The 27,518-nt window shown below is 48.3% G+C and overlaps 1 protein-coding gene across 4 annotated transcripts; it reads left to right on the forward strand.

Moving 5' to 3' along the window:
• Window positions 1-27: 27 nt before the first annotated feature.
• Window positions 28-27,136, forward strand: ZNFX1 (zinc finger NFX1-type containing 1). Of its 4 annotated transcripts, none has more exons than XM_005304815.4 (14): window positions 28-163; window positions 1,648-1,753; window positions 3,036-4,868; window positions 6,258-6,389; window positions 6,648-6,796; window positions 7,089-7,232; window positions 8,827-8,944; window positions 10,394-10,644; window positions 10,778-10,917; window positions 11,241-11,395; window positions 15,195-15,340; window positions 15,717-15,827; window positions 18,366-18,461; window positions 24,302-27,136. In XM_005304815.4, the coding sequence occupies exons 2-14, from the start codon at window positions 1,693-1,695 to the stop codon at window positions 26,732-26,734; spliced, it is 5,769 nt and encodes a 1,922-aa protein (XP_005304872.2). In that variant the 5' UTR covers window positions 28-163; window positions 1,648-1,692; the 3' UTR covers window positions 26,735-27,136. The 4 variants fall into 4 exon arrangements, with proteins under 4 accessions (XP_005304872.2, XP_023964609.2, XP_042698433.2 ...); XM_024108841.3 differs by having other exon boundaries at window positions 33-163; window positions 1,651-1,753; XM_042842499.2 differs by lacking the exon at window positions 28-163 and adding an exon at window positions 889-997.
• Window positions 27,137-27,518: the final 382 nt, after the last annotated feature.

A 27,518-nucleotide genomic window follows, 5' to 3' on the forward strand; every position in this document is an offset into this window, starting at 1 on the left:
GGGCGGGGCCACGGGCGCTCCCGATATGCCCCGCCCCCGGGCGGAGTCGGACTCCTTCCGCCCCGGAAAGGAAACTGAAAGCGCCGGCGGGGTGGAGCCGCTTCCCCCTCAGGGTGCGGGCGGCGCCGCGGATCGGAGCGAGCTGCGGGCCTGGCTGGTGATGGTGAGAAGCGTCCTCGGTCTCCCGGCCCGGGGCGGCTCTTGGCTCGGGCCAGGCTGGGTGTCTGTGTTCTTCCGCGTCCCGGGCCTGCTGCCAGGCTGGGCCCAGCGCGGGGGGTGGCGGGGTGCGGGGGGGGCACCTGTGTAAGGAGAAGCCCCTTATGGCAGTAGGGCGCCGCTCGTGCCCGGAGGTCAGGGCGGGGGGGGGGGAAGGCTGGAGAGGAGCGGAGCCCCGGAGAGGGGGAGGCCGGGGGCTGGAGGGAAGGATAGGAAGAGGGACTGGAGGGTAGGCTGGAGGTCTGGAGCGGGGGAAGGCTGGAGGGGAGGGCCGGGGAGACTGGAGCGGAGGGCCGGAAAGGGGGAGGCCGGGGACTGGAGGGTAGGCTGGAGCCCTGGAGCGGGGGAAGGCTGGAGGGGAGGGCCGGGGAGACTGGAGCGGAGGGCCGGAAAGGGGGAGGCCGGGGACTGCAGGGTAGGCTGGAGCCCTGGAGAGGGGGAAGGCTGGAGGGGAGGGCCGGGGAGACTGGAGCGGAGGGCCGGAAAGGGGCAGGCCGGGGACTGGAGGGTAGACTGGAGGTCCGGAGAGGGGGAAGGCTGGAGCGGAGGGCCGGGGAGACTGGAGCGGAGGGCCGGAAAGGGGGAGGCTGGGGGGCAGGCTATAAGAAGCTGGGAAATAATACTGAAGAACTTTACATTCGTGAATTTTGAGCAGAAATTGGTGCAGTGGGTTTGTGTTTGGTGCTGGGTGCCCTGGAAACGCCCTAGAGCTACAGGAGCTCCTGGGCTGGGCTAGTGGGGAACCAGAAAGTGAAACGGACTCTAGAGAAGTGACAAACTGGTAAGCTGTTTTTCGGTAATACAGAAACCAACCAGCAGCAGCACGGTGGCGGGTAAGGACTTGGTATTTGTCTTCTAGACCAAGCCTCGGAAAACAGGGTTTGTGATTCCTGGGACATTTGGATACCCTGGCAATGGGAATGAGAGGCAGTTACGGGAAAAGGGGGTAGTCCCATGGGGACACTTCTTTAAGGTTTGCACGTGCTGGGCTGGCCTGATTAGGACTTGTGTCCCACCTCTTAGGACAGGGACCACCATGGTGTAGGCAGGTTGTGCTGAGAGAGCATGGTGGGACAGGGAGGACTTGGCTCAGAGGAGCACAGGGAGCATAAGGCCATCAGACTGGGGTGTTCCAGTGCTCAGTGGAAGGAAACTGGATTTGGGACTGTGACAGATTCATGTTTAGGGGAAGAGATGCAGATGGTGAAGTGTCCCTAGTATGCAAAACTTTAATTTATGAGCTAAGATGGTATAACTACCCTTGAATTGGCAACAGCAGGTGTAATTGGTGTTCCCTGTGGTAACATACCTTGTGGAGTTAATACTGTCCCCCACAGAGGTGCCCAGAGCTCTCCTGGTTTTGTGGATGCTGAGCAGTGTTGGCCTGGTCCTCTTTTAAAGATTATTGTTTGGCTTTGTCTCTGCCTGCAGCAGCACAAAGAACCAGGCAAAAGAGGACTTGAGTGACTCTCAGGAATGGATGGCAGGAGACCTGGACAGGAACCCTACCCAAGGCAGCACAATGTTAACTGGAGAGGTGAGTGGCCTGCTTAATGAATGGGGCTAGAGGAAAAACTGAGATTGAAATTTAAATAAATTGAAACCCACTTCTCTCCCCGTCACCCATTCCCAGCACCAGACACACCACCATTCTGTTTTAATCTAAGATCCTCTACCACACTCATCACTGTTGTCTCAGAGTAGGGATTGATTGTTACATATTTTACAAAAGCACCTTGTTAGATTTTATTGTTAAGATTGTTAGATTAGATTGTATTGGTTTAATTTGACTAATGCCAAATAGAGGCAGATAGGGATGAGTCCTATGCCTTGGAACCTGTCTGTTATTTGGCTATCTGGTGCCTAATTTGTCTGCCCATTGACAAATTCTCTCCCCTGAAAAGGGGGCAGACTCTGTCCTGCTGCTCTGAGTTTTAACTCTACTGTAAAACTAAAGTTCTGAACCAACTGCTGCTTTCTCATGGGCTATTAAACCAGCCATTAACTGCTGGCAAAACCCAATCTGTAAAGAGGACCTAATCTTGGGCCCCATGCTGTTCAGCTTTTCAGCACATGGAAAGGGAGTCATTTTACTTTCTGGTTGATAGTTTGATAGTTTAACCACAATCCTAAACTCTAGGCTGGGCATTTTCCTCAGTGCCTGCTTATTGCTAAGGTTAAGATTCTGTCATGGGTATTTTTAGTAAAAGTCAGGGACAGGTCGTGGGCAATAAACAAAAATTCACGTAAGCTCATGATCTCTCCTTAACTTTTACTAAAAATACCGGAGAGGGGGGGACAGATGGGGACTTACAGTGGGAGGCCTGCAGGGATGAAGGGGACCATTGGGGTCATGTCTCCTGCCTCAGGGCTGGTGGCCACTGATGCTCCAGTGGCCATGAGGGCTGGCTGGCCAGCTGCTTGGGTGGCCAGCCCTGGGGCTGGCTGCAGTAGCTGCTCCAGTGGTAGGGGCTGGCCCAATCCCCACCCCACCCCCCACTGCTTCAGCCCTGGCACTGCTGCTCTGGCAACTCCGGGGCTGACAGCTGCTCCAGCCCTGCTACCGTGGAAGTCACGGAGGTCCGTGGAAGTCACGGAATCCATGACTGAATTGTACCCTTACTCATTACGCAGCAGAAAACATGCTGATGTAAATAAAATATTAGTTCTACAGTGTGATATGAAATGTCTGAAACGTGCTGCTGCTGGCAAGTGTGGTGTCATGGGGAGTGGGGATTATCCCAGGGAACATCGTGTCAGGAAGCAGCCTCTCTAAGGAGGCATTCTCTCTAAATATCTTTTCTCTTTGGGTCCTGTAGAGCGTCAAGATGCTGGCTTGCCACAAAGAGGCAGAAACCGAGCAATTAATGCACCAGGCTATCCTCGGAGAGGAGCAGCCCAACCTGGAGGAAACCCCAGGGTTAACGATAACCCTCTTCCCCCTGGGCAGAGGGAAGGAAGATACCGTGGTGCAGGACGGTATCCCAATCAGGGAAGGAGAAACCAGGGTGGACAAGCCAATGATGGACCCAGAGGACAGTGGAATGAGCAGGAAAATGAGGCCAGAAGAAGAGGAAATGAGAACCAAGATGGTGGCAGGTGCAGAAGACTCCACCCTTGTGAAAATCCTCGTTTCTATCAGAATCCTGTTCCAGGCGGTGCCCAGTGCCAGGAGCCCAATGAACAGCCTCAGCAAGTCAGGAGGATTGGCTACAAATTCCTGGAAAGTCTCCTTCAGAAAGACCCCTCTGAAGTAGTCATCACACTTGCCTCCAGTTCAGGGCTCAAGGAGCTTTTGTCTCAAACATCCATGAAACCCAGCTTCCTCCAGCTCATCTGCCAGGTTCTTAGGAGGGCATGCAGCTCCAGAATGGACCGCCAAAGTGTCCAGCAGCTCCTGGGCATGGTAAAGGAATCAAACTTCCTCAAGATCTGCCTGCCACAGTATGTTGCAGACATGATGACTGAGGCCATTCCTGCTGTACGACATCAGTTCCCTGAGCATATAAGCATCATCATCTCCCTCCTTCAGGATCTGGTGAGCATTTTCCCAGCCAGTTCTGTGCAGAAAATCTCCATGTTGATGTCTGTCCTGCCAGCATCTATAAATGCCTTGAGAGCATCTGGTGTGGACATTACAGAACAGATTGAGAAGAACATGGAAAAAGTCCTGACCCTTATTCAGCATCTGCAGGAGAAGAGGCGTGAGGGCACCCTGAGAGCTGACAACTACACCCTAGTGCAACCTCAGGCTGATGGTCAGGAAGAAACCTACCGCACAATGACCATCTACCCCACATACAACGAGGTGCATCGGGATAAAAAGCCCTTTCTTCGTCCCAATATTGTTTCTGGGAGGTATGATAGCACCAGTGTTTACCTGGACACACATTTCCGGCTCCTAAGAGAGGACTTTGTTAGGCCGTTAAGGGAAGGCATCTTGGAGCTTTTGCAGAGCTTTGAGGACAAAGGTTTGAGGAAAAGGAAGTTTGATGACATCAGAATCTACTTTGACACCCGGATCATCACCCCCCTCTGCTCCTCATCTGGCATCGTCTACAAGGTCCAGTTTGACACAAAGCCCCTAAAGTTTGTGCGATGGCAGAATTCCAAGCGTTTGCTGTATGGGTCTCTGGTTTGTATGTCTAAAGACAACTTTGAAACGTTCCTTTTTGCCACAGTGTCCAACCGTGACAATGCAGACCTGTCCCAGGGCATTGTGCAGCTGTGCTTTAATGAGCACAGCCAGGCGCTGCTGGCAGAGGTCCAGCCCTCTGACTCCTTTCTCATGGTGGAGACAACTGCTTACTTTGAAGCCTACCGACACGTGCTGGAAGGGCTGCAGGAGATCCAGGAAGAAGACGTTCCATTTCAGAAATACATCGTGGAGTGTGATGTGTTGGTGAAGGAGCCAGCATACCTGGCAATGGGCAGCATCTACAACCTTGCGCCCCTGATAGAGGAGCCTTCTCCAGTTGGAAAGGAGGGTTTCCTGGTGAGCCCTGATGACTTGAGAAGACCGAGGGTGAATGTTCTAGACCTCAACCAGTGGCCTTCAATGGAAGCCTTGAAGTTAGATGAGTCCCAGATGCAAGCCCTGCAGTTGGCACTCACCAAGGAGCTGGCCATTATCCAGGGGCCTCCTGGGACTGGTGAGATACACTGTTGCTTAGAACTGCACTGTTGGGCACCAGTTAATAAATTCCGCTAAACATCCCTTGAACCAGCCCAGTCGGAAAAGCACTAAAAGTAGAGGAAAATTCTAAAGAAAAATAACATCCTTTGACGACCAACTTCAGGCACAGGCTGGACTCAGATGCTGTTCCTGGGCTTTGTATACAGAGAATGAGGAAGTCCTAACAGGTCCATGCAATGAATAGAGAGCCTTTTCATAGGAGGACAGGTGCTTGGCCTGTTGAGAAAGGAGAAGCTGGTCCTGAATCTCTGCCTCCTGGACCATGTTGTGTGTGGGCAGGCACAGAGCTTAGTGTCTTTCTGCTCTGCATAAGCCATGCAAGGTTGGAGCAGCCCCTGTCAGCTGCACTAGTGACCAGGCATTGGTCTCAATGGGTTTTGTGTGCTTGGAGCTCAATTACTGGTGCCCAGCTGGTGCTCGTGTAATCCACTGCGGTCTAGGTTGTGTGACAGTGACCTCATCCCCTTTTTTTAATTTACTAAAACATCAAATAACAAGATTTGTCCCAAAGCTAAATATGACCATGTATGTGGGTTTCTGGTGTGGATACAATGACACTGTGAGAGATCTGGGCCTGTGTCTTTGGGGCAGAAGGCTTTTAGCTCCCACTGATACCATGTATGTGGCTGATATATCATGGTGTCTGCATGTGTGGAGTTGGTGTAATCTTGCTCTGCATCTGTCACACCCATCCACAGCATTGCAAAATGTTACAAGCTTTCAGCTCCTAATCCTCTGATGACCTTGCATTGCAATGATGACTACAGACCCTTCCATTGTAGCTGGTGTAGGGAAATGGGACTTGGAACTATAGACTTCTCCATTATGGCAGGCGTGGAGGAGAGCAGAATCTTGTCTAAGTTCTTGTATGGTACCTATTATAGTGTCCTTAATGCCTTGCATTATTTTATTATTTCTCTTTGGCACCTAGAGACCCGCATCTCAGATCAGGGCTGCATTGTGCTAGGCACTTTATATACACACAAAGGCAGTACATGCCTCAAATATCTTAGTCTAGATAGATAAGACTGACAAAGCCTAGGCGGAGAAGCGACTTGCTAAAGGTCACATGACTGATAAGAAGGGGAGCTGGAAATAGTGCCCAGGTCATCTGTCTCCCAGTCCAGTGCCCTATATACTGGACCATACTGCCATTTTACTGGTGGGTAACTGAGGCCTAGAGAGATTAATTAACCTGCCCATAGTGACACAGGCAGTCCCTTGCCAGAGCTGGGAATAAAACACTCAGCTTCTGACCCTGTACCCTGATCTAATGAAACCTCTGATTCCAAGACCACACATCTGGCCTGGATTTCTGATCTCTGATTCTGAGCTTCTCTTGCAGGGAAGACCTATGTGGGTTTGAAGATTGTTCAGGCTTTCCTGACCAACGAGCAGGTGTGGCAAAGCACTCTCCAGAAGTTTCCCATCCTTGTTGTCTGTTACACCAACCATGCATTGGATCAGTTCCTGGAAGGTAAGAGGGTCTGCATGGTGTGGGGTGGAGGTTTAAGTTCAAACAGCTATACTCTGTGCTGGAACTGTCCTCCTTTGAATCTGATCGCATTCATGGGTTTGCTATTCACTCCGGTCCCCACTGCCCCCCCCAAACCTCCACAGGAGGGGCTCCCTGAGATGAGTGGAGGCATGTGGCCCTGATGTGATTCTCCCTGCTTTCCCCATTCCCAGAGAGAACAGAGAGTGGCTCTTTCATGCTAATGTTCTTCATGCTCAGGAATCTACACATCTCAGAAGAGTGGGATTGTGCGAGTTGGAGGGAGAAGCAGCAGCGAGATCCTGAAGCAGTTTACCCTGCGAGAGCTGCGGAAGAAGTGTGAATTTCGCCGCAGCCTGCCCACGCACCTCCGCAGGGCATACATGAATGTATGTGTGGGATTCTGGAAAATCTTGGGGGGTGTGGGAAGGCTGCCTACACATCAGGGAACAGATGCAGCAGCTCATCCACCTGTACAGTTGTTACATATCCAGGTCCACTTGTCCCCATCTCCTTCTTTAATCCCTCTCTCATGCTGAAGCCCATCTGCTGGGTCTCCCATTCTCATTCGCTCTTTAGCCCTGACTTTTCCTTATGCTGTTCTAGATGTTTCTTCTCAGAGCCTGGATTTCCAGAGCATAACAACTCCTGAAAGCCTCGCTCTTCTTTCCTTTTGCATAGATAATCACCCAGATGAAACAGTCAGAGCAGGAGCTGCGTGAAGGAGCACGGCACTTAGAGTGTACAGCACATGGAGTGCTGCATGAACGCCACTTGGAAAGATACATCACCACACAACACTGGGACAGCCTGATGAATGGTCTGGTAAGAGGAATCCTGTCATTCCAGGCCAGTAGCCCTAATGCCTGACTGTACCTCTTCTGCACATAATCCTTAGGTACAGAGATTCAATGTTAGCTGCTAGGAAAGTCCCAGCAGGCCTCACTGCTTGCAGTGAAGTGCTAGTTTCACTGACTGAGGAGTTCAAGGCAAGAAGGCCACAGTGAATAGTTTGGGAGCTTATCAATATGGCTACAATTTGGTCACAGATTGGGTGATTTTAGGTGACCTCTGTGACTTCAGCCCCTGGTGGCGGGGCTCGGGCGTCCATGATTTATTGTTTATTGCCTGTGACTTTTACTAAAAATCTTAACCTTACTTATGCCCTGTGGAGTCCATGGCTGCAGAATTGTTTGCTGAAAAATTGTATTCTTTACCCTTACCCTGAGGCTGCAGAGAAGCCGTCCCAATTTGACAGCCCAGAACAATAGCTCTGAGAGATCTGAACTGTCCCTTCATCTCAGTAGAATGCTAACTGTGAAACTGAATGATGGCAATTTAACAGTCAGAATTAACTGTTTCTCTGCTGAGCATGTAAGCGCAAGAGCTGAATGTGTCTGCTGCTCTCCAATGGATGCAGTGAAGGAAACAGGGTAGGGACAATGGGATAGCTGGTTAATATCAAGAATCAGTGGGGAAGTGAGCATGCTCAGAGAAACTTCCAGTTCACAAGGGTTAGGGAAAGAGGAGATTTGTCCCCCTCCCTGTTGCCAAAACCTCAGTGCCTCTCCTGCCTTCCTAGGTACCAAAATCCTCAGCAGTTCCCCTAGCTGTTGCCAAATCCTTCAACTGCCCTCATGATGCTACAATGTGTTCTCTTTGTCAGTGCAGAAGTCTCGGGTAAACAGACTGGTTTGGGGCAAAGTGAATTCCAAGTGACCCTTTGAACTTGAATCCCATTTGTCTGAAAATGCTTTGCTTGTGCCTGTGACTAGAGCACTGTGTTCTCTAAGGCCCTGGACCTGCAAGCAGCTGGATGTGGGCAGAGCCCCTGTTGCAGAGCTCCTTGCAGGATCAGAATTTAAAGGGAAAAACCTTTCTCTTTGGTTGTCCTCTGTGCAGCTGGCAGCACTCTGTATGGAGTCAGCGTCACATTTTCCCCATGGAGTCTGTTTTCTCTGTGGGTCTCATAAAGCCGGGGGAAGAGAGGAGTTATTTAAGTAGAATATAACTGCTAACCCATAAAAATTGGCAGTGATCTTAGTGTAAAGAGGTGGGGGAGATATAGGGCTGATGTAGGACCAGAAACTGTTTTCAGCTCACTCTTTGAAACTGCCTAGATTTCAAGCTGATATTCCCTTTATTATCAATATAAAAAAACACCAATAACCAAGGGAAATTGTTCTCTATTAAATTCAGTAAAAATCCTGATTTCTGAAGGTACCTGAAGCTGCCACAGACTTTCCCATCTGCTGCACTGAGGCAGCAAGCAAGAGTCTTGCTGAGCTGACAGATTTGGGTCTGGCCCTAGTTAAGCTGCCTCTGTGTGTGTATATTGAAGAGTAGTGTATGATAGTTTGGCTTCAAACTGCTGCTCTGAGCTGCACAGGCGTTACTGATTTATTTCTCATTGCACTAGGATGATGAGTGGTTTTGCTACAAGGGTTCAAGGAACTCTATGATTCTGGAGTGGTTGGGCCTTGGTGTTACTGCCTTCACCCAGAATGGTGCAGAGAACCCAGCGGCTGAGAATGCAGGTAAGAGGCTCACACCTCCTGCAGGTGTATGAAGACAAGTGTATATCCATGTGTGATGTTGCACTCTATATGATTTTATGATAATGAGTGTGAATATAATGTAACTGGAATATGCTTCATGCAAAAGGTCTCCAGTAAGGAATCATTACAAAGCTTATAATCTACTGAGTGAGGTCATCCTATTTGTATAAATGTTTCATTTTTCTATCTGAAACTAGAAATATGAAATATAACTCTGAGGTCCTATTGTAATTATGTGAAGTGTGGGCCATTAATGGTGGTTTGGAATCTTGATGGCTCCCATCAACTAGGACAATTGGTTGTAAATGGCTCTGTTTACTTGCAAGCCTTCCTGTGAGTCAGGCCAGGAAGAATGAAGGCTTGGGGGTCTCACAGGACATGTGACCATGTCACCTGGTACTGGAATCCATCTTAAACCTGGTGCTTTTTCCCCTGGGGTAGGGACCCAGAGAGACAAAAGATTCCTGCCTTGTGCCAAAGCTGTATAAGGGGGTGGAACAGAACAAAGGGGGCTGCAGTCATGAAAATTCCCCAGGCTACCACCTGAGTTGGAACAAGGACTGTACCAGGGGAAAGGATTGGGCCCAGATTAGAAAGGAGTCTAGTCTGTGAAAGAAGCTTATTGGAACAACTGAGGGTGAGATTTACTTGTATTCAGTTTCTTAATGTATTCGGCTTAGACTCGTGTGACTTTTGTTTTATTTTGCTTGGTAACTTACTTGGAACCACTTAAATCCTACTTTTTATACTTAATAAAATCATTTTTATTATTGAACCCAAAGTAAGTAATTAGTATCTGGGGGAGCAAACAGCTGTGCATATCTCTCTATCAGTGTTTTAGAAGGCGGACAATTTGAGTTTACCCTGTGTAAGCTTTATACAGAGTAAAACAGATTTATTTGGGATTTGGATCCCATTGGGAGCTGGGTGTCTGGGTGCTAGAGATAGGAACACTTCTTAAGTTGTTTTCAGTTAAGTCTGCAGCTTTGGAGTGCGTGGTTCAGACCCTGGGTCTGTGTTGGTGCAGACTGGCATGTCTGGCTCAACAAGACAGGGTTCTGGAGTTCCAAGCTGGCAGGGAAAATGGGCTTAGAGGTAGTCTCGGCACACCAGGTGACAGTCCCAAGGGGGTCTCTCTGACCCAACCTGTCACACCATGCATGAAGCCTGTGGTCGGGGGGCGAATGCATAAGCCAGGAGGTGCTTGGTGAGGGGGAGCTGTGGTCCAGCAGATATTGAAAAGTGCTTGATATTGAAGGGGAAGCAAGGGGAGATGATAGTGTTTGAAAAGTACCATGGATAATTAAAATCCCAGCATGCCCCTCTCCATTGCTGCATTCTCGTCCTGCTGCAGTGTCCCTCTATCCTCCCTTTAGCTGCATTGCCCTCACTGATGCCTCCATGTATGGCTGATTTACTCTCTTATAGGTGGCCAGCAGGATGGAGAGGAGGAGCAGGAGGGGGAAGAGGAGGGGGAACAGCTGCTGGAGATCCCAGAGGAGGCCGACCTGATTCAGGCAGACCGAGTGATTGAGGAAGAGGAGGCAGCCAGGCCTCAGCAGAGGAGGGAAGATGAGAATGGTGCTGTCATGGAACTGGCAAATATGCTGCTGGCCATGAAGCTGGAAAAGCAGGGTCAAGGGGCAGCCCAGCCACAGCAGGAAGCTGTGGAGTGGGAGGTAAACACATTCACTGGGACTGGGAAGCTTGGTATTTTGCTCTCTTGCTTTGTCTGGATAGGGAGGGAGTGCTGGGGGAATGCTGGTGCAGAGAACTGTAAGTGTAAATGCTTGATGGGAGTTCTTCCTGCAGATGCAACCAGCTCAGAGGAGGAAAATGAAGCAGAAGATGAGGGCTGAGCTCCGTAAACTGAATGCAATGACTGAGGCAGAGGCCAGGGCTGTCCAGGACTTGTGGCAGCTGGACCTCAGCTCCCGCTGGAGGCTGTACAGGTAACAGTGCTCTTGGGTGTGTTGGGCAGGCAATGCCCAGAGATTACCCCCAGTTTGCATGCTCCCGTATCTATGTAAAGTACTAATCTGGCCTCCACTATGGTAATAGCTGAGCACCTCACCAATTCTGATGGATTTATCCTTTCACACCCTGTGACAGAGGACAGGGCTGTTATCCCCATTTTCAGATGGGGGAGTAAAGCACTAATACTAAATGGCTTGCCCAAGATCACAGTCTGGAAACTAGATCTCATGAGTCCTAGGTTAGCGTCCTAAGCGCTGGACCATCCTTCCTCTCATTTGGTGATCATGCCCTTCTCCAGGCGCTGGCTACAGATGTACCAGGGGGAGATTCGACGAAAGATCCTGCAGCATGAGCAGCAGTACCAGGTGGCAGCAGAGAGGTTGGCAGAACTGAGGCTGCAGGAGGATCTCTGCATTCTTAAGGAGGCCCTGGTTGTAGGGATGACGACTACAGGTGAGTGGCATTTAGGGAATAAACCAGCACTGCATCCCAGGTCAGTGGAGGGACACAGCTCCCAATGGACTCCATCTCCAGAATCAGTAGGTGGTGTTTGTGGAGTCACGAACAGGGGCAGCTAACAGGAGAGTTCTGGAGATGGAAGCAGCAGACTCTATGCTTGGGGGTAGGGGGCCTTGGTGAGTGGTGTATTGAGCTCATCTGTTTGTTTTTTCTCTGAGTATAGTTTGTGTAGCTGGGCCATGGGCCCCTGAATTAGCAGCTCAGACTGATCTGTTTGTTGGTGTCTAGGTAAAGGCCGTGTAGCTTTGACCTTTGGTCCTTTGATTAGCCCTCCCCCCTGTTTGAAGACTGAGTGACTAGTTGCTTCTTGCTGGTAGGTGGTGGAGCTAAGCAGGATAAAAAGTCAGTTACTTGACAAATTTGAGCTACAAACTGGCAGCTAACAGGAGAGTTTCAGAGGGAGTTTGGCAAGGGAGTGTGAGGGACTGTACATAAAAGGAAAGTTCAACTCTCGATTACGCGATGGCCTTCAATGGAACAGCTGTGACCTGCACCAGATATGCCATGTTTTCTTTCCTGCCTAAAGTCAGAAGGGACTTTGTGTATGACATGGAAGTTGGTGGCTGTGTTGGAAGAATAGACTCTTGGATTGGAAGGGCAAATGCAGATGTTACACAGCATCAGAGAGACTGAGAAGTTCCATCACAGTTGCAGATTTAGTGAAGAAAGGAACTGGCCCCCAAGGAATCAGAGGAGGCGTGGCAATTCATAACCACTGAATGCAAGATGATGAGGCAGACTATGACCATCAGAATGATGATGACCAGGACGAATGCCACAAAGCTAGAGGTTTCCAAATTATACCAGGTACTCTGTGTGGAAACTGCTGAAAATATCTCTGAAGCTCCACCTGGTCAAATTCAACAGAGATGTGTATGGGATATTCCTGTGGATAGCTGCTCAGCCCAACTTGCAAGAAAAATCTAGCATGCTAACAAAGATGTTCAACTGTCCAAGGAAGATAGACAAGCCTTGCCGGGGATTCTATCCTAAGAAGAATGGGTAGAACGTTCTGCAAGGGGTAGATGACAACAGGATGGTGTGCTGTTTTCCTGGAGCCAAGACACAAGACATCTCTTTAGATTAGATAGGCTTTTAAAGTCAATGGGGGATGAATCCTCTGGTGATGGTGCATGTCAGTGCTAATGACACTGCATTGTAGGATATCTCGCAGATTATGTATGACTTCAGGGAACTCAGAAGGGTGTTGAAGGAGAAAAATGTCCAAGTGATCCTTCCTGTTCCCTGAGTGAAGGAAGACAGAAGATGCTGGAAGTGAACTGCTAGCTAGGTAAGTGGTGGAATGTAGATAAATTTGGTTTTGTGGAATATTGGTCCACCTTTTTTGGGGAGAGGGGTCAAACCAGCTGTTCATAGCAGTGGCAGACTGGAGGAAAGGACTCCTGGTCTCATCTCAGAGAATATCCTCCTGGATCATGTCGTGCATTCGCACATGCTACGAGCTGGCCAACATACCAGCCCTGGCCTTTACTGCGCACTCCACGAGGGCCCAGGCCTAGTCAGCGGTGTTCTTGGCCCAGGTCCCAATCCAAGAAATCTGCAGGGCAGCAACCAGATGGGTGCTGCTAGGGGAAAAACTTTCCGACAATTGTGCATGCAGTGCACGCACACCTAATTGGAATGGATATGAGCAACACATCTCGAAGAACAGTTACGAGAGGTGATTAACTGTTTTTTTTTTTCTTCCAACCAATGGTGCCTCATCAGTGTAATGGAGGGGAAAAAAGTCACTGAAACTGAATGTCTCCTACTTCTATAACTATCTGGGTTTTTCCTTTGTTTCATTCCCCCCCCCCTGCAGGCTTTGGCATTTACATAGCAACAGATGACCATTAGCCCATAACAACAGTTGATTCCACTGACCATCTTTGTTAAGTAAATTTGCATGGGCCACAATTCATTTGTGAAATTCCTAGTTGAGTGAGTTAGGTCTGGAAGCTGTGGCCCAGTGTAAACAGTGCCACATCAGTCCATGCTGGGTGAGGGGGGGGGGAATATACACAGAAAGATCGTAAACATGCAGTCTGGGGTAAATAGCACTATAGTCTTTCATCCAGTGCTAAGGTGGGAGAACTGTACTATGGAAGACCGCATATGGCATTATTTACCCCTTGCTCAGCCGATATCACGATGGACATGCAAGAATCCACACTAAGATCCCAAGGCTGTGAACCATGTGCATGGGGAGGTGGGCTCAACAAAGGTCTTAGGGAATTGGGTGTGGGGGGGAAATGGGTCTACATCGTGACATATTAGGATGGGGTAAATATTGCTGCATTGTGAGATGCAGTGATAGTGGCATCCAAAGGCCTCGACACTGTGGATGGAGGCATAAAAATCCAAAACAAAGCCGGTCTCGCCATATACTTTGCAATCACCAAAAGAGACAGGAAAAAAAACTGGAAGAGGAGAGGCGAGACTAGGTCATGTCTGGGGGAGAGAAGTTATTGAACATTGAGAAGCAAGGAAGAGGCGATGGGGGCTCCCACGAGAGGGAGGGTTTGTGGTTTCCTCTCTTGACCAGGACAGCAGAGAGTGTTCCGTCCCCCGCTTTGGCTCCTTGTTGCATTTCCCTGGGAGCTGTTGCTGTGGGTTGAGGAAGTGGGGATTATCCTGGCTCCCCTAGCCGTGGGGCGCTCCCCATCCCAGGGCCCCCTTCACACGCCCATTTTACCATCTATGTTCTTCCAGTTACTGATGGGCTGCAGGCTGCATCCTATCAGTAACATGTCCTTGCAGCTCAGCTTGGGCTCGGGGCAGTAGGACTTCAGCTGGGAGTAGGCATTCCTGCTCAGCTTGGGGCTGGAGGAGACAAAGCAGGAGGTGGTGTTCCCTATCTTCCTTCGCCACCTATCCCTAGCTGCCTGAACAGGTGTGGGAGGATACTGGCGGAGCCTATCACCAGCAGCGGCAAGAAGCCATGGGCAGCAGCGAAGAAAACAACAAGGAAGAGGTGACGGCTACTGCTGCTCCCTCCAGCTGCACTCACTGGCAGACCCCCATTCCCCCCGATACTGGCTCATCCAAGAAACCTTGCCCCAAGCACAGCCAGCAGAGCAGAGGGCGCAGCAGCTAGATCCTCCTGCCCTTGCATCTTGAGATTTTTTCAGGGGGCCCACAAATTGGCTGGGGCCCATGCGTTAATCCACCACTACCATGGCCAGCCGGGGAGACAAGTATCTCCTACTTCCTGTCTGGTAGAACCTGCCTTAAGGCATGTCACTGCTTTAAAACCATAATTTCACACACACACACACACACTCTCTCTCTCTCTCTCTCTCTCTCTCTCTCTTTTTAAATATTATCTGTGGATACATTTTGCAAAGATTTTGACAACCAGTGCAATACAGGCTGGCAGTAGAGACCTCACATGACACTCTCTTTGGTGAACTAGTATGTAGAAGCCAGACCCAGGGGACTCCTGTAACTCTTATGCATCTCTCTGCCAGTTACCATCAAGAGGTCTTTGGGTACTTCCTGCACCCCTAGGAGCCCTCCTGGGCGTGGACCAAGATGCAGCTACAAAGCCTCTTTGGGGATGAGTCTTGGAATGTGCGATGCATGGCAGAGAACCCTTTGTGTCTTCCTGGGAACTGAGACCTGGAGAGGTTCTCTCCCTCCCTTAAAATATCTGACTTGGAGTTCCTGGGCACTAGCTTGCTGCCTGTAGGGGGAGTTTTGCTCTGTTGAGGGTGCCTCTCTTTCCCACCAGGTGCTGCTAAATACCGTCAGATCCTGCAGAAAGTGGAGCCTCGAATTGTCATAGTGGAAGAAGCAGCAGAGGTGCTGGAGGCTCACACCATCACCACTCTGAGCAAAGCCTGTCAGCACCTCATCCTCATTGGAGACCACCAGCAGGTAACGTGTCCATGTGGGGCCTCCTCCACTGTACAGAGACAGAGATTGGGCACAGCAAAATGCCAAGCAGGAGGTTCCCACAGGTTTATCATCTCCTCCCCCCACCCCCCCGGCCATACAGCTATATACACAGTGGCAGTCACTGGCCCTGCCTCCCCCCAGCCTCCAATGTGCTTCTGGGGACAAAACTCTTGTACAGCTCTGGCAGTAATTTAACCTCACTTCTAAGCCTGATTCATTGTAGCTGAGCTGGCCCTAATATTTGGCGTTGTTTCAAAAACTCTGTCTGTGCCCTTCCAGTGGTGGAGAGAGGAAAGCATTGTTGATCTGGGGGAGAGAACTCATAATAGCTGGACTCTAACACTTTCGTTTTCAGTTACAGCCTAGTGCTAATGTGTATGACCTGGCCAAGAACTTCAATCTGGAGATGTCTCTCTTTGAGCGGCTGGTGAAAGTCGGCTTCCCCTTTGTCCGATTGAATTATCAGGTGAGGAGCAGCTCTAGAATTTCTGCTTGCTGTATTCATTTTCCATGATATAGGTGTGACAGTTTTGTCACCCCTGGGGTGCAGTCTAGGAACGGTGGGAACTGCTGTGCCCCTCTAAGATGCAGCTGGGTTGGGGACACAGCCAGCCTCACCCAGACCCTGTTATCACCCAACATGACAGCAGGTGGCGCCACTCATCCAAACGGCTGCTACCCTGAAACTCATCCAAACTGGGTTACCTGAGTGCAAACAGCAGACACTGGCCAATTTCCCAGTTTCCCCCCCCCAAAGTATAAACCCAAAATTATACTGTCTTGCACCACACAGGGATCTGTACAGTGTTAGTTCATTATGCCTGCTTCCCCTCAATAGTGAGAGGAATATGCACACTTGTGGTAACCAAACTGAGATTTTCCCACGGACACTCCATTTAAAGGCACACCGGTTTAGGTTAAAACATGAAACCAGTTTATTAACTACAAAAAGATAGATTTTAAGTGATAGCAAACAGATCAAAGCACACAAAAGACCAGCTTTCACGGGGGAGACAAATGTTTCTCAAACTGGAGGTCCCAACCCAGAAGACAATTGTGGGGGGAAGTCGCAAGATTACTGTGGGGGGGGGGGAGGCAGCAGGGGGGGTTGCAGTATTACCACCCTTCCTTCTGTGCTGCCTTCAGAGCTGGGTGGCCAAAGAGCAGTGGCTGTTGGCCAGGTGCCCAGCTCTGAAGGCAGTGCTCCACCAGCAGCAGTGGAGAAGTAAGGGTTGCAATACTACACCATACCACCCTTACTTCTGTGCTGCTGCCTTCAGAGTTGGGTCAGGACCCCTACAGTTACAATACCGTGAAATACAGATATAAATATCTGAAATAATGAAATTTACAATTTTTAAAATCTATGACTCTGAAATTGACCAAAATGGACTGTGAATTTGGTAGGGACCTACTGATAAAAGCAGGCTTGCAGATTCTCAAGGCACAAGCTGCCCTTGCTTTGCAGCTTGGGATCCCCACCTCCATTCAAAGTCCTTTTCTTTCAGAGCTTCTCTTAAGTGTTGAGTTATTGTGGGGGAATGAAGAACAACAGATGTCACTCCCTGCTTCATATAGCTTTAGCATGTGGCGGGAACCCATTGTTCTAAAAACAGTTCCCAGCCCAGTTTGTAGAAAAATACAGGTACCCAAAATTGAGTCCAGAGTCATGTGCTCTGGTCACATGCCCTTGCAGAATCATAGCAGCCATTACTTATGGGCTGTCTGGAGCATTCTTAGGAAGGCTCACCAGGTGGGGGATAAGCTTCTCCCTAAAGCCTATTGTTTTTCCTAATGGCCCATTACCCTGAATAGGCCCTTCACAACCAGTTGTTTAGACTGGAAGCATTTTGCCTAGTGGGTGTCACCCAGGTGTAACTACATATGAAATAGATACATAGTCAATATTAATAACTTTAGATACAAAAATGATACATGCATATAAATAGGATAATCATATACAGCAAATCATAGCTTTTCCAGTAACACCTTACATGACCCATCTTTTACAAAATGCATCATAATTATGCCATAATCATATCATAATAATATTACTATGACAAATATGGGGTGTAGTGTCACAATAGGAATTTACCTGGTTGGAATCTTGGAGTCTGTAGGAAGCGCAGTGTCATATTCCTGCTCCCATAGCAATCTGAAAAAACGAAACAAAAAGCCAGGTTTTGTTTAATCCCTGAGAAGAGCGCTGGGATCTGTCAGATCCATGCAGACCAGCTTCTGTGTCCGTTCAAGACACAGGCACTACATCTTCTGGTACAGCCTTTCTGCTCTTGGGCTCTCTCCCTGTTGCATAAATAAATAAATTTAAATAAATAAATTTATGGAGATATCCTATCTCCTAGAACTGGAAGGGACCTTGAAAGGTCATCGAGTCCAGCCCCCTGCCTTCACTAGCAGGACCAAGTACTGATTTTGCTCCAGATCCCTAAGTGGTCCCCTCAAGGATTGAACTCACAACCCTGGGTTTAGCAGGCCCAATGTTCAAACCACTGAGCTATCCCTCCCTCCTGGAAGCTGGTGTGAGAAGCAGACTCACAAAACATATAGCAACATCTCATAATTTCATATACAATGAAGATTGTGACTTTTCAAATGGTATCTCACAAAGCATACTTTGTACAAAACATAATCATATAATAATAGTGAATATGTAGGTTCAGGGGGTTACATGGGGTACATTATGTCACAGTGATGTCATGCTGATGTGATGCTGGACAACCTGTCCACTGGGAACTGCACTAAAAGCAACAAACTTACTTACAGTCCCATATCTTCATGAAGATATATTTGGTCACTTTCATCTGGTTGGATTGGAGTTGGTGATAGAGGGAGGGTTCGTTCCCATTTCTGCGGTGTCATTGTCTCCCTGATGAAGCAGAAAAGGAGGGATGGTTCAGTTCATTCCATCATGTGAGAAATTTGCCCATTTATTTTGGCTACTGCTAACCCTAGCTCTCCTGTAACTTTTGTTTCTGTGTTCCAGCACCGCATGCGCCCTGAGATAGCCCAGCTCCTCACTCCCCACATATACCAGGAGCTGGAGAACCATCCCTCTGTTCTCAAATATGAAAACATCAAGGTGAGTTTGCAGAAGGCACCAAGCAATTTCTCTCTGAACCCCCCTTACTAGGTAAAATAACCCTCTCCTTATATCATCCAAACCAGTCACTTCTTTGGGTTTGTATTCAAGTATTTCTGTCTCTTTGATCAAGTTTAGCTGATAAAAATTGGTAACGTTAAATAAAGAAATCAGGTGATGTAGGAGTAGTTATCTTATAAAAAAGAAGTATGTATGTTATTTATATTACCATAGTGCCTACAGCCCTAGTCAAGGGCTTGGGCCCCATTGTGCTAGACACTGTATGTACAAACAGAACAAAAAGATTCTCTGCCCAAAGAGCGAAGTACTTGCATGGAGAGAAAATACTGGGTTCTAAAGGGCTCTTTAATCTAGCAGAGAATGCATAACAAAAACCAATGGCTGGAAGCTGAAGGTAAACAAATTCCAATTAGAAATAAGGCACAAATTGTTAACAGTGAAGGGTGATCAACCACTGGAACAAACTCCCAAGGGAAATGGTGGATTCTTCATCTCATGATGTCTTCAAAACTGGATGCCTTTCTGGATGATGATTTAGTCAAACACATTAGTGGGGTCAATACAAAAGTTAACTGGGTAAAATTCTCTGGCCTGTGTTATGCAGGAGGTCAGACTAGGGTTCCTTCTAGCCTTAAATTCTATTAATCTGTGGACACTAATATGGAATCCTGGTTTTGCTCTAATGGGAAAAACATGTTTCATAGATTCATAGACTCTAGGACTGGAAGGGACCTCGAGAGGTCATCGAGTCCAGTCCCCTGCCCTCATGGCAGGACCAAATACTGTCTAGACCATCCCTGATAGACATTTATCTAACCTACTCTTAAATATCTCCAGAGATGGAGATTCCACAACCTCCCTAGGCAGTTTATTCCAATGTTTAACCACCCTGACAGTTAGGAACTTTTTCCTAATGTCCAACCTAGACCTCCCTTGCTGCAGTTTAAGCCCATTGCTTCTTGCTCTATCCTTTGAGGCTAAGATGAACAAGTTTTCTCCCACCTCCTTATGACACCCTTTTAGATACCTGAAAACTGCTATCATGTCCACTCTTATTCTTCTCTTTTCCAAACTAAACAAACCCAATTCTTTCAGCCTTATAGGTCATGTTCTCTAGACCTTTAATCATTCTTGTTGCTCTTCTCTGGACCCGCTCCAATTTCTCCACCTTTCTTGAAATGCGGTGCCCAGAACTGGACACAATACTCCAGCTGAGGCCTAACCAGCGCAGAGTAGAGCGGAAGAATGACTTCTCATGTCTTGCTCACAACACACCTGTTAATGCATCCCAGAATCACATTTGCTTTTTTTGCAACAGCAAAACACTGTTGACTCATATTTAGCTTGTGGTCCACTATAACCCCTAGATCTCTTTCTGCCATACTCCTTCCTAGACCGTCTCTTCCCATTCTGTATGTGTGAAACTGATTGTTCCTTCTTAAGTGGAGCACTTTGCATTTGTCTTTATTAAACTTCATCCTGTTTACCTCAGACCATTTCTCCAATTTGTCCAGATCATTTTGAATTATGACCCTATCCGCCAAAGCAGTTGCAATCCTTCCCAGTTGGGTATCATCTGCAAACTTAATAAGCGTACATTCTATGCCAATATCTAAGTCTTTGATGAAGATATTGAACAGATCCGGTCCCAAAACAGACTCCTGCGGAATCCCACTTGTTATACCTTTCCAGCAGGATTGGGAACCATTAATAACTACTCTCTGAGTACGGTTATCCAGCCAGTTATGCACCCACCTTATAGTAGCCCCATCTAAGTTGTATTTGCCTAGTTTATCGATAAGAATATCATGCGAGACCGTATCAACTGTATTACTAAAGTCTAGGTATACCACATCCACTGCTTCTCCCTTCTCCACAAGACTCGTTATCCTATCAAAGAAAGCTATCAGATTAGTTTGACATGATTTGTTCTTTACAAATCCATGCTGGCTATTCCCTATCACCTTACCACCTTCCAAGTGTTTGCAGATGCTTTCCTTAATTACTTGCTCCATTATCTTCCCAGGCACGGAAGTTAAACTAACTTGTCTGTAGTTTCCTGGGTTGTTTTTATTTCCCTTTTTGTAGATGGGCACTATGTTTGCCCTTTTCCAGTCTTCTGGAATCTCTCCTGTCTCCCATGATTTTTCCAAAGATAATAGCTAGAGGCTCAGATACCTCCTCTGTTAGCTCCTTGAGTATTCTAGGATGCATTTCGTCAGGCCCTGGTGACTTGCAGGCATCTAACTTTTCTAAGAGATTTTTAACTTGTTCTTTTTTTATTTTCTCTTCTAAACCTACTCCCTTCCCATTAGCATTCACTATGTTAGGCATTCCTTCAGACTTCTCGCTTAAGACCGAAACAAAGAAGTCATTAAGCATCTCTGCCATTTCCAAGTTTCCTGTTACTGTTTCTCCCTCCTCACTGAGCAGTGGGCCTACCCTGTCTTTGGTCTTCCTCTTGCTTCTAATGTATTGATAAAAAGTCTTTTTGTTTCCCTTTATTCCCATAGCTAGTATGAGCTCATTTTGTGCCTTTGCCTTTGTAATCTTGCCCCTGCAATCCTGTGCTGTTTGCCTATATTCATCCTTTGTAATTTGTCCTAGTTTCCATTTTTTATATGACTTCTTTTTATTTTTTAGATCATGGAAGATCTCGTGGTTAAGCCAACGTGGTCTTTTGCCATATTTTCTATCATTCCTTCCCAGTGGAATAGCTTGCTTTTGGGCCCTTAATAGTGTCCCTTTGAAAAACTGCCAACTCTCCTCAGTCGTTTTTCCCTTCAATCTTGATTCCCGTGGGACTTTACCTATACGCTCTCTGAGCTTACCAAAATCTGCCTTCCTGAAATCCATTCTCTATTTTGCTGTACTCCCTTCTACCCTTCCTTAGAATTGTGAACTCTATGATTTCATGTAAAAAGCAACAGAGAGTCCTGTGGCACCTTTAAGACTAACAGATGTATTGGAGCATAAGCTTTCGTGGGTGAATGCATCCAACGAAGTGGGCATTCACCCACGAAAGCTTATGCTCCAATACATCTGTTAGTCTTAAAGGTGCCACAGGACTCTCTGTTGCTTTTTACAGATCCAGACTAACACGGCTACCCCTCTGATACTATGATTTCATGATTGCTTTCACCCAAGCTACCTTCCACTTTCAAATTCTCAACGAGTTCCTCCCTATTTGTTAAAATCAAATCTAGAACAGCTTCCCCCCCAGTAGCTTTTTCAACCTTCTGAAATAAGAAGTTGTCTGCAATGCAGTCCAAGAACTTATTGGATAGTCTGTGCCCCGCTGTGTTATTTTCCCAACATATATCTGGATAGTTGAAGTCCCCCATCACCACCAGATCTTGGGCTTTGGATGATTTTGTTAGTTGTTTAAAAAAGCCTCATCCACCTGGTTAGGTGGCCTGTAGTAGACCCCTAGCATGACATCACCCTTGTTTTTTACCCCTTTTAGCCTAACCCAGAAACTCTCAACACTTCAGTCTCCTATGTCCATCTCCACCTCAGTCCAAGTGTGTACATTTTTAATATACAAGGCAACACCTCCTCCCTTTTTCCCGTCTATCCTTCCTGAGCAAGCTGTACCCATCCATACCAACATGTTCAACCAGTGCAGTTTATTAAGCAGCCGTTACTGTAACTACAGGCACTCAAAGAGCCAGAGAATTGTGCCCACATGCATGAATATCCATCTTTCCTGAAGAAACTTGTCTCTGGCTGAAATGGCCTGATTGTCCGTTAGGGAGACAGGAGCAACCCAACTAATTGGCAATTCCTCTTTTGTCAGTGTCAGGGAATGAACATTCTACTTGCATGTTCACCTAGGGTGAATGGAAACTTTGGACAGGTGCATGGGCTGCATTCTCCACCTCATTGGAGGAGGGAGCCAGGGATCAACAGGGACCCTGACACTACTAGCCCTTACTATGGAAGAGAGGAGAAACCGTTGCTTTCTTCTCTGCAGTGGGTACGGTGTGTGTTGGAGGGCCAAGCACTGCGGTAGCGGTGTCAAAGAGAATGGGGGTTGGGAGGAAAGTAAGATTAAAAAAAAAAAAACACTGAAAAATAAAAGGAATAGTGTGAATTATGGGATTGGGAAAGCAAGAGGAATTGAGAAAGAAAAAGATTGTCATGAAAGACCAGAGACTGGCTATTTCAGATTCTTTAGTATGATGGGAGAATGAAGTACATACACTTATTCAGAGTCCAATAACAAACTCTCTCAAACTCATACATATAAAGTTGTATTACGTGGACTACAAGTATTGCATATACATTTTCGAGAAAAGTGTATAAGGGTCCTATAGGGATGGGATACTGACAGTGTTTTTCACCCTGGCTAGTAGGTATCAAGTAAAGAAATACTGTGCATGGTTATTTTATCACCCATTTCTCCTACCTATCCTAAATACATGAGTATTCACATTGAGTAGTGTGACTGAGCCATGATTTCTCATTTATAGCCTGCGAACATGCCACTAGCACAAACTCCTTTTTGTAACCTAAAGAATAAATTGTAGTTGTTGGACTCTAAGATAAGGAATCAAATCCTCTGCATCAGGGGTTGGCAACCTACGGCACGCGTGCCAAACACTGCATGTGAGCCGATTCTGAGTGGCATGCTGCTGCCCACTTAGAGGAGGAGGAGGGGTCGGAATGCACCACGTTGTGTGAAGAAGCAGGGGAAGAGGGAAGCTTGGCTGCCGCAGGACCAAGCTTCTGCCTCCTGCCCCCGCAGGGGAGAGCGGTGGGGAGGGGGTTCCGTCCCCCTGCTCCACTCAGCCCCCCCCCTCCCCTGTGGGGGCAGGAGGCAGAAGCTTGGTCCTGCGGCAGCCAAGCTTCCCTCCTCCCCTGCTTCTTCGCACAGTGTGGTGCATTCCGGCCCCTCCTCCTCCCAGAGGAGCAGAGCCGAGCACAGCATGCTTGCTGCTCCGTAGAGCAGGCAGAGAGAGGTAGGAACAGGCCTGGGGGAAGGGGGTGGAACAGGGCATATCCCTCCCAGCCCCCTGCCATGAGCTGCTCAGGGCGGGGCTGGGAGCACCCCCACGAGCCGAGCACCCCAGCCTTCTGCCCTGCACCTCCCCACCCCCCAGCCCTCTGCCCTGACCTCGAGTTGCCCCCAACACCCAGCCTTCTGCCCTGCATCTCCACACCCCCCAGCCCTCTGCCCTGACCTCGAGTCCCCCCCACACACCCAGGCCTCTGCCCTGAACCCCCCCCGCCTTGTGCCCTGTACCTCCACACACACCCCAGCCTTCTGCCCTGAACCCCCCATACTCCACCCAGCGGGTTGAGCAGGCTGGCGGCGTAAGATCAGCATTTTAATTTAATTTTAAATGAAGCTTCTTAAACATTTTGAAAACCTTGTTTACTTTACATACAACAATAGTTTAGTTATATAATATACACTTAGAGAGAGACCCCCTTCTAAAAAAACGTTAAAATGTATTACCGGCACACGAAACCTTAAATTAAAGTGAATAAATGAAGACTCGGCACACCACTTCTGAAAGGTTGCCTACCCCTGCTCTACGTGCTGCTGGATTCCTGGAATAGTTAGTGATGTACCAGTGGGACACTGTTCGGCCAACAAGCTCCTAAACTCTCCCTTTCTAGGTATGTTATGAGGGGTCTGACTGAGGGGTTTTTGCCTTAAGTGTGCAATGACCAGGGTCCCGCACCCTGAATCCAAGTCATCTACAGAGGAACTGCTAAGTGGGTCACCATAGGCATGAAAGAGCAGATTTCAATGTTGGAAGATTAGAATGGTTTTTCCATGGTAATGTTTTCCCCTCTTTTCTTTTCAGGGGATCTTATCTAATCTTTTCTTTGTGGAGCATGACTTCCCCGAACAGGAGATCCAGGAAGGGAAAAGCCATCAGAATCCACATGAGGCCCAGTTTGTGGTGGAGCTGTGCAAATACTTCTTGTGCCAGGACTACTTGCCCTCCCAGATCACCATTCTCACCACCTACACTGGGCAGCTCTTCTGTTTGCGCAAACTCATGCCTGCCAAGATCTTCACAGGTGTGAAGGTTCATGTGGTGGATAAGTATCAGGGTGAGGAGAATGACATTATCTTGCTATCACTTGTGCGGAGTAATAAGGAAGAGAGAGCTGGGTTCCTGCAGATTTCTAACCGGATCTGCGTAGCATTATCCAGAGCTAAGAAAGGGCTTTACTGTATTGGGAATATGGGAATGCTTGGCAAGGTGCCTCTCTGGAGCAAGATCATTCACACCCTGCGGGAGAAGGGTCATATTGGTCGCTCACTGATGCTCTGTTGTCAGAACCATCCTGACACTAGGACTCTGGTATCCAAGGGAGCAGATTTCTGCAGAGTTCCTGAAGGGGGCTGTAGTCGCCCCTGTGAATTCAGGCTGAATTGTGGACACGTCTGCACTCGAGCATGTCACCCCTATGACTTAGAACACAAAGAGTTTCAGTGTATGAAGCCCTGTCAAAAGGTGCTCTGCAAAGATGGCCATCGTTGCCCCCAACTGTGCTTTGAGCACTGTGGACCATGCATGGTGAAAGTGCTGAAAACCATCCCAAAGTGTGGCCACCAGCAGATGGTCCCTTGCTCCATTCCCGAGAGTGAGTTTTGCTGTCAAGAGCCTTGTCAGAAATATCTGAAATGTGGGCACAGATGTAGCATGTCCTGTGGGCAGGAATGCAGTGTTCAGTGTCTTGAGATGGTTATGGTCACACTGAAATGTGGCCACAACCAGCAGGTGAAGTGCTGGATCACAGTGGAGATGAAACATGGGATGCCTGTGAAATGCAAAACCAAATGCCCTATCCCACTGGATTGTGGCCATGCATGCCCAGGTTCCTGCCATACCTGCTTTGAAGGGCGATTTCATGAGCACTGCAAGAGCCCTTGTAAGCGCTTCCTGATCTGCTCCCACAAATGTCAGCAGCCTTGCACCAGGGAATGCCCTCCATGCCAGCAAGCCTGTCAGAACCACTGCATCCACAGTCGGTGCAAAAAGAAATGCGGAGAGATGTGTATCCCATGCATGGAGCCATGTGAGTGGCGGTGTCAGCACTACCAGTGTACCAAGCTTTGCTCTGAACCATGCAACAGGCCCCGTTGCGATGTACCATGCACTAAGCTACTGCGCTGTGGTCATACTTGCATTGGGTTGTGTGGGGAACCTTGCCCAAAAAAGTGCCGTGTGTGTCACCAGGATGAAATCACCCAGATCTTTTTTGGCTTTGAGGATGAGCCAGATGCTCGCTTTGTGGAACTGGAGGATTGTGGCCACATCTTTGAGGCCCAAGGCCTCGACCATTACATGGATGAAGATGAAATTGTCATCAAGCTAAAGGTCTGCCCCAGCTGCCAGACAGCCATCAGGAAGAACTTGAGGTATGGCACCATTGTGAAAAGGCGGCTGGAGGAGATAGAGAGAGTGAAAGAGAGAATCCAAGGTCCAGTAAGTGAAATTGAAACTAGCAGGCACAGACTGCAGGGTGTGCTGGAAGGGAAGGCTGTTCTGCGAAGAAATCTGTCCATTAAATATCTCATGCTGGAAGAGAAGCTGACACATCCTGATCTCTCCACAAAGAGTATTGGACTTCTTGAGAACCTGATTGGCTTCTATGGGCGCCTGGGTGAGCTGATGAGCTCCCTGAACAAGCTTGATGTGAGCGAGAAGGAAGGACTGAGGAGACGGCTGGCTGAAATTCAGGAGTGGTTGGACGAGCCCCGGCTAAGCTTCACTGGTCAGGAACTCTCCGACCTCCAGAGTGAGATTCAGAGGCTTACATACCTGGTGAGTCTCCTGGCCAGATGCAAAACAGCAACTGCAAAGATGAATACTTCTATCTCGAGAGAAATTGCCACTCTGCGGCAGATCCTAGAGGGAACGAAGAAGTTCACCCAAGAGGATGAAAAGGTGGTGAAGATGAAAATGGAAGAACTAAAGACAGCTCTGCCAGAGTCTGGGTTGGGAATCACTGAGGAGGAGCGAGTGCAGATTGTTAGTGCCTTTGGCTATCCACAAGGTCACTGGTTCAAGTGCCCAAATGGCCACATTTATGTGATTGGTGACTGTGGTGGGGCAATGGAGAGGAGCAAGTGCCCAGAGTGTAAGGCAGTTATTGGGGGTGCAGACCACTCTCTAGAGCACAGCAACCGTCTGGCCCCTGAAATGGATGGGGCAACTCATGCGGCTTGGTCAGAAACTGCAAATAACATGCTGAACTTTGAGGACCTTCGCAGGCTGATATAGAAGAGCCCCATCTCCCTCAGTAGAAGACCTTTTTAACCCCATGAATGCCCTTTCTTCCCTACTGCCAAGCTGCATAGCATGTGGAGTAGCTAGCTGGTGCTCACTGGCTCTGCTTGGCAAATTGGGTTTCTTGTGATTAACACTTGCTAGTGTTTGTTGCTAGAACTAGTCCCATTTCCTATTGGCACTTTATCTGTGGAATCAAGTAACTCAATGAAATAGAAACAGAAACAAAATTCGCCTGGTTTAGCCTGAAGCCTGCATGGGGCCTCCTGCAATTCCAAGGCTGGCGGGCACCAGTCTGTGGTGGCATCAGCCCCTGCAGTAGCTCTGGCTATTGCTCATTGCACTGATTGTTTAACCTGAAATCTTTTATAGCCCAATAAATTTTATTCATAGTCATTTAAATGATATATTTATTTTATTGGGTTCTTCCCCAGGCTGCTGTCTGTCCCACACCCTAAGGGCTGGGCTCTGTCTTTTCTCCCCTCCCCCTTCCCCCAGCACTGCTGTCTCCCATTATCTTCCCTGTGCTGGACCCTGTGTGTCTCACCTAGCCCAATGCTGCACTGCCAGCTGTGCCAACAAGCAGCTCTCTAGAGGCAGCTGCTGGGAGGAGGAGGGAGATGTCTCCACAATGGCCCCTGGCTTGTTCCTGCCGTGTTGGGGTTGGACATAGCATGCCCTGGCACCCAGAGAGCCAAGGATAAGAAAACAGCCAGTGTGTCCCTCTCTCAGGCTGAGATGTGGGGGAGAGGAGAGACCAGGTCTGCAGACCTCCTCG

This window comes from Chrysemys picta, chromosome 13 (genome assembly GCF_011386835.1).
Source record: "Chrysemys picta bellii isolate R12L10 chromosome 13, ASM1138683v2, whole genome shotgun sequence".
NCBI lineage: Eukaryota > Metazoa > Chordata > Testudines > Emydidae > Chrysemys > Chrysemys picta.

Coding starts and splice junctions, on each gene's coding strand:
- ZNFX1 (XM_005304815.4), top strand. CDS start 1,693: ATGGATGGCAGGAGACCTGGACAGGAACCCTACCCAAGGCAGCACAAT. Junction 15,828..18,365: donor TTGTCCGATTGAATTATCAG/GTGAGGAGCAGC, acceptor TCTGTGTTCCAG/CACCGCATGCGCCCTGAGAT. Junction 18,462..24,301: donor TCAAATATGAAAACATCAAG/GTGAGTTTGCAG, acceptor TTTTCTTTTCAG/GGGATCTTATCTAATCTTTT.